This window comes from Semicossyphus pulcher, unplaced genomic scaffold (genome assembly GCF_022749685.1).
Source record: "Semicossyphus pulcher isolate SPU_LCO1_2020_fin unplaced genomic scaffold, fSemPul1.0.p SCAF_12, whole genome shotgun sequence".
NCBI lineage: Eukaryota > Metazoa > Chordata > Actinopteri > Labriformes > Labridae > Semicossyphus > Semicossyphus pulcher.
Window position 1 is genome coordinate 30,559,361 of NW_027211626.1, and position 10,478 is coordinate 30,569,838.

The 10,478-nt window shown below is 41.0% G+C and overlaps 1 protein-coding gene across 1 annotated transcript; it reads left to right on the plus strand.

Annotated features, from left to right (window-relative positions):
• The first annotated feature begins 964 nt into the window (after positions 1-964).
• Positions 965-5,552, plus strand: emx2 (empty spiracles homeobox 2). The gene is made up of 3 exons (XM_069658803.1): positions 965-1,600; positions 2,687-2,871; positions 4,420-5,552. Exons 1-3 carry the CDS (start codon positions 1,210-1,212, stop codon positions 4,585-4,587), a joined length of 744 nt encoding a protein of 247 aa, XP_069514904.1. The 5' UTR covers positions 965-1,209; the 3' UTR covers positions 4,588-5,552.
• Positions 5,553-10,478: the final 4,926 nt, after the last annotated feature.

Genomic DNA, 10,478 nt, shown 5'->3' on the forward strand with positions numbered 1-10,478 from the left:
TTAAATCTAACAAAACACATGTAAACAAATAACACAGGTAAAATGCACTATAACACATTTGAAAATAGGCTGCATCCAGGCATAATTTCTAAACCGACTTATGGCGGTAACTCCGCGTGCTGTTAGTGTGTATCACTTGTTCATGAAGGCCCTCTGTGCGCGGCCATGGCTGCAGCTTTGTGCCGATGCTCTCAGTCACTGATCCACACAGAGGTGACAGCCTGCAGTCAAAGCTAGTCCAACAAACGCATAAACATTTTGTGCTTAAAAACACTGACATAGCGACTCATCAGTGGGAAGGTGTTGAATTTTTCAGACTGACAGTTTTAAGGCAGTTGACAAAAAGCTGTCAAGCCAAGCCTTGTTTGTGTCCCCGGTGTCTCCCATTGGCCACATCTTGTCTTTAATTACAAACTTATCCTTATAGAAAAAAAACGGCATGGGCGAAACATGGGCATTTTTCTCGACACAAAGTTACAAAACCACAAACAAAATTAAGAAATCATGAAGGCCGAACGACAGCCATTTAAGCTTGTGCTAAATATTACCCGCGCATTTAATCGAAATACACTCCAGTAAGGCTGATTTGATGTTTGCGCAACATTGTTGTGAATATTTAAAGAAAAATCACTAGTTAGTCTACTAACACCACACGCTCACACATCCAAACCTTAAAAAAAGCAGTTTGAACCTGTCGGGCTACCTTGAGCTTTTCTACTGGTTAAGATGAGTGTGTTAAATGTCCTGAAGATATGTGCGCGTGAGTGTGTGTACGCGCGTGCGGGGGGCTCGTCTCTGGACGAATCCGTTCCGTGTTGCGCGTTCGAGTCCGCCTCTCCGCGCCCCTGCTTCCCATTGACGCACTTTTTAAGCGTCTTCCCCTTCTCCACCTTAAGGCGAGCAGCAGCGGCAGCGACCAATCACCATGCCATTACAGCCTTCAGAGGAAGCTGTTTATGGGACTGCAGCGCTAATTAGACTCATGAACTAACAAATCTGCCTGCACGAACCCGGCGAGGAAAACGATCACATCCATGGATTAGTTTGGGAGTAGCCGAGCACTTTTTATTTTGGCTTTCTCGAGACAGCCGCCTTTTCCCAACTTATACTGCGCAGAAACTTTCCCCCTTTCTTGCGCGTGGAGTATTTTTTTAAGCGAGAGAGCCTACATCACTTTAACTTAAACTGGGGAATCTGGACTATCAGACCATGTTTCAACCTACACCCAAGAGGTGTTTTACTATAGAGTCTTTGGTCGCAAAGGATAATCCTGTACCGGCGTCCCGCTCCGAGGAGCCCATCAGGCCAGCGGCTCTCAGCTATGCAAACTCCGGCCAGATGAACCCATTTCTCAACGGCTTTCACTCCGGCGGCAGGGGCGTCTACTCTAACCCCGACTTGGTATTTGCCGAGGCGGTCTCCCATCCGCCGAACTCCGCCGTCCCGGTGCATCCGGTGGCCCCGCCGCACGCTCTGGCCGCTCACCCACTTTCCTCCTCGCACAGTCCGCATCCTCTTTTTGCCAGCCAGCAAAGGGACCCATCAACTTTCTACCCCTGGTTATTACACAGATATAGGTACTTAGGACACAGATTTCAAGGTAAGTTTTCAAAGTGATTTGTTGGGCTTAATTTTACGCACGAAACTTGCCGAGCGGCTGCTGAGTGGTTATGAAATATTCTCTACATCTACACGGAGAGCACGATTAAATGAAAAATCTTTGAATCCTCACATCTCAGGCAAAAAATACACACTTAACACACACATAAAAATAAATGTAATAACAAGGAAAAGAGGCTATCTTGGCTTCTATATCTGGGTGTTTAGGGCGCCTATTCGGGCATAAAAATAGACCAGAAGAAAAAGTGACATGTTTCACTCTGTTGGTGTTGCAGGTTGTAGGTTATATCATATAAATGTGTAAAAAACGAAACTGAACTATCGATCTATCTCGCTGCTCTGCAGTTGATGCTTAGAGCGCTTTTATATTTTGACCACAAAGATTTTTTTGTTTTTTATGAAAAAAGAAAGAAAAGCCAAACAATTTGGATGGTTATTTAACCTGCCTACTGCTAATTTTCTACAGCTGACATGAGTCCATTTGGTGTGATTTTCATTTGATTAACCAAGTTCACTTGGCCTGCGGGATGTTTAGACTAGAATTTCGTTTATTAGGCTTTGTGTTCCTTTTGGTTGCACATTCTATGGTAATTATAGCCTACTTGTGCTATTTGTTTATTTCAGTCAATTAAAGAAAGCATCATAATGCATATAGGAATATATAGAAATTAATTTAGTTTAATTGTTTTGTTTTTTTTAATGTTTTGATGTTGCTTCAGTTTGACATTTTATTTTGTTTACAACATACGTTTTTTCCCCTGCTAATTGAATTAGGCCCGGGATTATACCTGCAGCTTTGTGTTGTTTCCTTCCTCTCGTCATGCGGGGTCTTACAAATATCACATGAAGAAAATAAAGTTAAACACACGTTTTTGTTACATCATCTTTATTTTTGACTGATGTCCACTTTCTCTACAGACATTATTGTTTTACAATATTTCCACTGTGCCCTCAGCCGACTATTCTGTATCCAACAGTTTTGCGCAGGCCTACAGTTTGTTAAAGAAATGTTAGCTTGTAAAAATTAAAAGTCATGACGGATCCTCATTTTCTGCTTGGTTTCCAGGAAATGAAACGAGTCCGGAGAGTTTCCTTTTGCACAACGCGCTCGCCAGAAAGCCCAAAAGAATCCGGACAGCTTTTTCACCTTCGCAACTCCTGCGGCTCGAACACGCGTTTGAGAAAAACCATTACGTGGTGGGAGCAGAAAGGAAACAGCTCGCACACAGCCTTAGCCTCACAGAAACTCAGGTTGGAAACATTGTATTTTCCATAACTCATAAATGTACATTCTGTCTTTCATCTGGACTATGCACTCATTTTACTTCAATTTTTTTTTTCATTTTTCTACATTCCACTTCTCGGCGTGTTGTTTCATGCTCGAGCTGAAATGTTATGTTATGTGTCTTTATTTGAGCAGTGACAATGCATAAAAAACATTAACCTTATGCAAAACAGGAAAGATGTATTGTACCTGGTTTTAGCAAATTGTTATTTTCCGCCCGTAGTCCCTGGGAAGAACAGGCCTACTTGTTGTCATAGATCTTTTTTGTTGGGATTACGAAAAGACCCTTATCACATTGTGGCTGATGTGGTGGACTATATGTGATATATGTAGTTTTTTTCCTTGACGTGGCATCGTGCGTAAAAACGCATTTTATAATTGAACCGCTATAAAATGAATGTATGAATGCCAACGTTTGGCAATGAAGAAAAGTCATATTAGTTAAACAATTATCTTAAATAATTACCCAACGAATTGTTTCTACACTGCAGACTCTATAAATGCATGTTGTCAATCTTAGACAGAGGCTTTCTGTTGGATCAAATCCATGGTCATTGTATAGGTCTAACCTCATTTTGGAGGGGTTGAATTACTTTGTTTTGGAGGGAGAATGTTGCTTTTCAAAATGGAGGGCAAATTAACCAGTTAACCATTTTATGGGATAGATGATACAAAGAGCGAGGGAGGTTCAGTGAATTCCCCCTGCCATATTTAAGATGCTGTTTGAGCCCATCAGCCGCTGTCTTTTGTCCGCCGTGCCTCCTTTGGACGGCGGGGCCTTTGGAGGAACTGAAGGGAAAAATGAACCATCACCTACTTCAATTAACCCACTAAAGGGTGATTAAATGCACCTCAGTTGCCATTTAAGCGCTAAAGGGGCTGCAGAGTGACAAAGCTGAAACAGACAATTTATCCATTTAGATGTTGTTAATTCCCCACGGTTCTGTTTAACAGGGCCGAGTTGATTTAGAACAGTGAGTAAAAATGCATCTCAAATATGTGACAAGGGTGTTATTCTGTTGTGTTTATTTTATGTGTTGGCTTAAAAATATTCAAAGTAAAAAAAAAAGATGACCTACTTTAGTTGAGGCGGCAGAGGTTTTCCAGACAATGCATTCTTAAATATAACTTATAAAGATAACTTTCTCTTTGTGTTAACTTCACTGGCATATAATTCGGTGTTATTTTATTCCTTGTGCGTTGAGTTAATATTATATAGCCTACTGGAATAAAAAATGTAATTTATGATTCTGCCATTTAAACAACTTACTTTCCCGAGAATACAACTGATTAGTGTTTATTTTAAATGTTGTTTGCTCTCTGATCACCTGCTGCAGATCACAGTTTAACTTTCTATTTCCATTGCACCGCTGCCGGCTTATATTTTGCCTTGCGATCCAAACAATGTGTCCCTATTGTGCTTGGTTTTACGCGCTGGCCAATCGCGGTTAATCTCGTGACACTGATCCATTTTTTTCCTTTTCGTTCTCCTTTACTCTTTTTTCCCTCTTCAGGTAAAAGTGTGGTTTCAGAACCGAAGGACGAAGTTCAAGCGACAGAAGTTGGAGGAGGAGGGTTCCGAGTCTCAGCAGAAGAAGAAGGGATCGCATCACATAAACCGGTGGAGACTGGCGACTAAACAGTCGAGCCCGGAGGAAATTGATGTCACTTCGGACGATTAAAAAAGACTATATAAGCGTCTGAGTGAAGGAGGACATGGATAACGGATGTCATGTAGAGACAGTGAGGGGGTAAAAGCCAATGCCACATTTCAGATCTCCGGAGATCGGCAGCTGAGGGTGAGAGAACCCCGATTGGTGGCACCGCGGTCACCATGCGGGTCTGTCAATCCAAATGACCCAGGAAAATGTGACTGACAGTGTCAGTTCACCTACTTGTTCCCTTCCACGTACCAACCTCCACCACTACAATCTACCCATCTACCACCACCTATTTTTTCTCCAATTCATATTGAACGTTTGCACTTCAGAAGTTTTTTTTTTTTTTTTTGCAAAAAATAAAAAATAAATATAAAAAATAAAAAAAGAAGAAAGAAAGAAAAGTTTCCACTCAAGATACCAAACAGCTTTTGTAAAACTTGAATTGCATGGAATATTTTTTCCCTGGTAGTTGTTTTAATTTGACACGTTTTCTCAAACAAAGAAGAAAAAAACAATTTTGTTTTTAACTCTATTTTCAAACTGAGAGGTGTCGTGCTATTTCCTTTTTACAACGTGTGCAGTCTTTAATTAATGATTCTCGTGTAAAAGTGATTGTGAAAACATATGAAGTAGCGGTGCTGCGTTATAGTGTTTTTTTAAGAGAACAAAAAAATCGATTAAAAAACCTTTCTTTAAAGTGAATCAGACCACAGATGAAGTACTTAAAGGGAAGGTATCAGGACATTCCTTTAACCTAAAGCTTTACCAATGTGTCGCTGCGACCCCACGCAGCCTTCTGTCAGGACTTGACCCTCTTGTGAAAGTTGCCACGAAGGACTAAATGCAACAATCGAGACAGAAAGAAAAAAAAACTTCAAGCACTGAGCGTATTCCATGTACAGAAATGGTAAAATTAATGTTTCTGTTAAACCCTCTTTTACAGAATGTAAATACTTTTTGTGTTTGTGTTAAGTTTGCTACACTTTTAACACAAAGTATATACTTCCAAGAAGTATGTAATTGTCAATATTTTGTCAATAAAGTTTTATCAATATGTTGCGCGCAGTGAAAGTATAGGCTTTTTATTATAGAGCGGCTGAATGGATACAATTCTGTCCACAAAGAGCTTTTAGAAAGATGATCTTTATTCTTTGTGCCATCAAACAGAATAATGTAGTGTACAGTGAGGTTTGCCTATGTGGCGTTAGGACACTGGTTTAATTTAAAAACACACACATATACACACACAGAGACAGAGAGAGAGAGAGAGAGAGAGAGAGAGAGAGAGCTTTGCTGCAGCCCGTAATTTGTTGTCCTCAGCCCTGCATTTGTTTCTCAGTCTGATAAAGACCGCATTAGTTTTATTTTTGAGGCGCTGCAGCGTCTGCTCCGCTCCAGCTACAAAGAGTCCCGACAAGCTTTTGTGAAAGTGCAAATCAGTTTAGGCAATTATCATGCGAGTAATATGAGGGGAAAGGGGATGCATTGCCCAGTGGTCCACTTTAATCTCTTAATCCACGGATCCAAGGGGGCTTGGTTGGACATAATTTAGTACAATCTGACTACCCCTCACGACGCGATAAGAGAAGGTTGCAATGTGCCGCAAAATGGGATCTTTGTTTCAAATCTTGTCTTGTATTGCTCCATCATGCTGCAAGCTGCTGCTTTGGACTGAACGGGACTGCTGGGCTTCTTTATGAGCTTGTAGGCTAAACTAAAAAGATGCTATTTCTACCAGGAGATGATTCCCTATTTACACACAAACAAACCAACAGTAAATCAATGAACACTCCGTTTTTCAAATTAGACACATTTTAACTGGATTATGATTTATTTTCCACGTTAATTCACAACAAGCCTAACTTCAGTGTTTCTGGTGCAAAGTGCATGTTTTGGGATTTTTCATAAAGAAAAAAAGAGCTGTTTTGTGGTTTGGGTTGGGGGGCATGGCATATAGAAAACTCTTAATCGGCCCATAGATTATAACAGCAATAAAAATCTTTAGAGAATACCATTAGCTTTGGAAAAAAACCCTAAAAGCTTTATTACAAACCCAGCTTTGAAATAGGGGGGATTAGAGGACTGAAAGGGTCCCACAATAGTTAGAAGAAAAGGTTTCATGCTAATGAGGTTAATGCCCTTTGTATCTCCGGACTCCACAACTTCATTACTCCTATCTCGGGCAACACCGAGCGGCTCAGAGCTTCACAATCCACTCGAGCTTTTCCCTACCCTGCCTCTAAAGAAGGATTTGATAGCAGTCCTGTTCAAACTAGATAATTATATCTTTTCAAGTTGGAATTAAGATAAAGGAAGTGCAGTGGAGGCGGTGAGCCTTGATCCGCCGCAAACAAATTTGGCGCACCCCCCCCTCTGTGCGCCTCTATGGACACACAGGAGACGGGACAGGCTTCTCATTAGAGCCTGGCACAATTTGATTAATTTAAAGGCGTTTTATTTTAACCTGGAAAATCTCCCTTTTAAAATACGGGTAGCTCTCTTTATGAAAAGACAACAAATATGTTTTCGGTCTTGAGAGTTTAGCAGGTTAAGCGACAGAGTCGTCTTAAATATTGCAAATTACGACTTAAAATTACAAACGACACAAAATAAGATTATATTAGAATATGTAAAGTGAAGTTAGGCATATTAGAAAAAATGTCAAAGTTATCGGGAGGAATCGCATTGCGCATGTCCCTCCGGACAATGGGCTATATAATATTTAGATAGGTATTTGTTTGGTTTTTTAGCGTAATGCAAATTTCTTTTTATACTTTGGCGCTTTCGTTAAGGCGATCAGGAGCAGTTTGTGACCATAAGATCATATGGATCGGCCTATGATGAATTTGGACGCAATTCAAATTACACATGTGCAGTTGTCCCTCACATATCACAGCCCACACGCTCGTGCAGTGCGTTATGGGCCAGCTGCGGGGACCTTTTGTGACCCACTTATCTAAACTTAAGCTGCTCCGCTCCGTGCAGGGGCCCCACTCTCCATAAATCATCACAGTCCCTCAACAGTTTGATTCTTTCTTACATATTCAGGAGCGAGCCGGTTTGTACATTTTGGATCTAAGCCCCGCTGCATGAAACATTTAGTCTGCAACGTGAAATGATTATCCATCATTGAAAAGAGTAGTCGGTCCTATCAAGTGACCCCACTGACCCAAAACCTCTAATCTGCAATTAGTAGGTATAATTACGTCCGCTGACACCACTAATGTGAATAGTGGCTGAGGGAGGGAACAGGCGGAAGACAGGCTTCGTATTAGTGCTGAAGGTCAATAATTGATCGAGCTGAAATCTCTTAAGTGGCTTTCAAAGGATGGCTTAGATAGTTTGTCAACATTTATATTGGGAGGGAGTTCTGAACGAGTCTTTCTCGTATCATTTCAGAACATTTCGGCAGGGTTAAAGATGCTCCCGAGGTGGCACCTGTAGCCCGGCCCTGCTACGCAGCGACGTCAGGACTAACTTGATCTGCCCCGTTTCACAAATTGCCTCTGAAATTGATCCCTGAAACGAGAGAATGAACCCTACACAATTCCCTTGGCCTTGACATAAGGTGCAGCGATAAATATACAAAACTAATGAGCAATTACCATACAATCACCCTTCAAATAGCTTACATAATAATAAATTAAACATCGGAGCCCTGGATTCAGTTTCTTTCTTTATTATTAATATGGAGGGGCGTTTGCAGCTATGATGTGTTCTGATGATTATGTTTTCCAAACGCAGCAATTTCCAATTTGCCATCGGGAACAGTCAGCACTTATTGACAAGGACTTACTAACTATTCACACCGACTTTCTGCTGGCATGAACGCAACTGTTTAGATCATTTCAATCAGCCTACATGTTCTTTATTTTCACACATCTGAAGTTTTTTCTCAATTACATTTTTTCAAAGACATGGGGCCGTGTATTCCCGCAGACATTTACACAGCGGTCTTAAACGCAGCATCGCCCTGCTGCGTTCAATGACATTGTCTGTTTAAAGTGTAAACAGATTCTACCTAATAAAAAGAAATTGAAATCATGTTTTTGATTAAAAATATACAAATGATTTCCAAAGTTACATTTGAATACAATATATTTAGCTGTCCTTATTATTAGCCCTTTTTTATTCCCCATTAAAATGAATGAATACAGAGCAGGGTTACAGCTTGTAGACAGATATACGAAAAGCCTAGCACCAAAACATGATTGTTGAAAAATGAACAAGGACAAAAGCCACATTACAAGCTTCTCTGACGGACCCATGCACAGTTTCATGCTGCAGGGTTTTGTGCTTCATGGGCCATGTCACTGAGGCAACATTCAACCCAGAGATGTTGCAGACCCACATGTGACAAACGGGGTTTTCATGGTAAAATATTCATTGAGAGTTGCATTTTAGAAACACTTAACTTTTATTTCAACCTGCAAAGATGCCTCTTTCTGTCAGACTTGTTCTTGGCCTCCATCCCATAATGCCCTGTGCAGTCGGCAGACACCTTCAGCATCAGCCTGAACCCGGCCGGTCTGAGCAGCAACAATGTTGCTCAGGTCCAGCTCATTTTGGGAAGCCTCAGCAGTTTACGGCCTTTATTAGCTTATTTTTTCCTCTTCAGATTTTCTATGGCTTCATCCATAAACACGAATTTTGAAAGCATTCATATTGTGAGAACCTGCTGCTCGCCCAGAGATTCCTCAGGTTTATTTTCTTTAATGATAGGGGCAATTTAGGCAGTAATTTGATGCAGTTTCATTTGCATATAAGTGTTTCCCACACATCCACCAGCTCTGAAGAGAGCAATTGTCGACCCCCTGTCCTCTGACGTTCCAAACTCCAAACATTTTATGGGTTGTATCTGCAACCAGCATTCCCCTCAGTGCACTAATGTGTAACATATGGTGGACTGTACACCTGATAAAATACCTCAGGGGCCCTGCAGTTTGGAAAATCCTCAATTCGCTCCCTAAATAAAACAAACAATGGCCTCACTAAATATATCACATGTGCCTGCTGAACTATTTTGTGTCTCTTGACGTGCAAGTCCCCTCCCACATCATCAGCATTGATACTGGTCCATCTGCTTGCTGGCCGGTGCCATGGCACAAAAGCAGGTACTTTTAATAATAATACCACAGATTTCAGAAGCTCCTGCTTTTACCTGCTTCAGGCTAAACAGGTTGTAGGAGTACAGCTTGGTGAAGCTGCATTGCTCTCTGTCTGGCTGTTACATCCACATGAAGGCTACTATTCCTTCTGGCACATGTTATGTGTTGTTCCATGTTAGGATCTGATCACATACAATGAAATTATCTCAAAATTTGGCATCTTAGTCCTATTCTCTGTGGCTGTTTCATCCCCGTGAAAGAGCTCTAAATGTGGCTACAATTATAGCTGAAATGTAATATAGCTGCTGGGGAGGGCTGTGGAACAGACAGGTGAAATTGTGGGCACCTGTTCTTCTGTCCCTGCTTTGCACCCTTCCAAGCTTTGCTGTGTCTCCCCCTCTTGGTAGCTGAGAGGGAGAAAAATCTTCCCCCGAAACATGAAATATCAAGTTTCTGTTGGCTCAGTCTGACGGCAGCTGAGTGTTTAGTGTCTGGAAAGTGAGACAGCATAAAATAGTAGTGGTGTGCTTTTTGGACGGGGGCTTGTGTGCACTTGGATTGAGCATCTCTTTTCCTTATTCTCTTTTGATATAAGAGTCAACTGAGCCTGTGACACATTCAAAATATAATTAGAGATTCATTTAGAGCTTATTAAGTGACACTTACACCCCCCCGTAAATCATATCTATTTTATAATCCCTTTGTTTTAATTATTATTGTCTTTTGATTTTAGTGCATATGATAAGTCATGCACATGATTTTGAATAATAAATTGTATCACTTGTTTTGGTTTGAATGATGCAA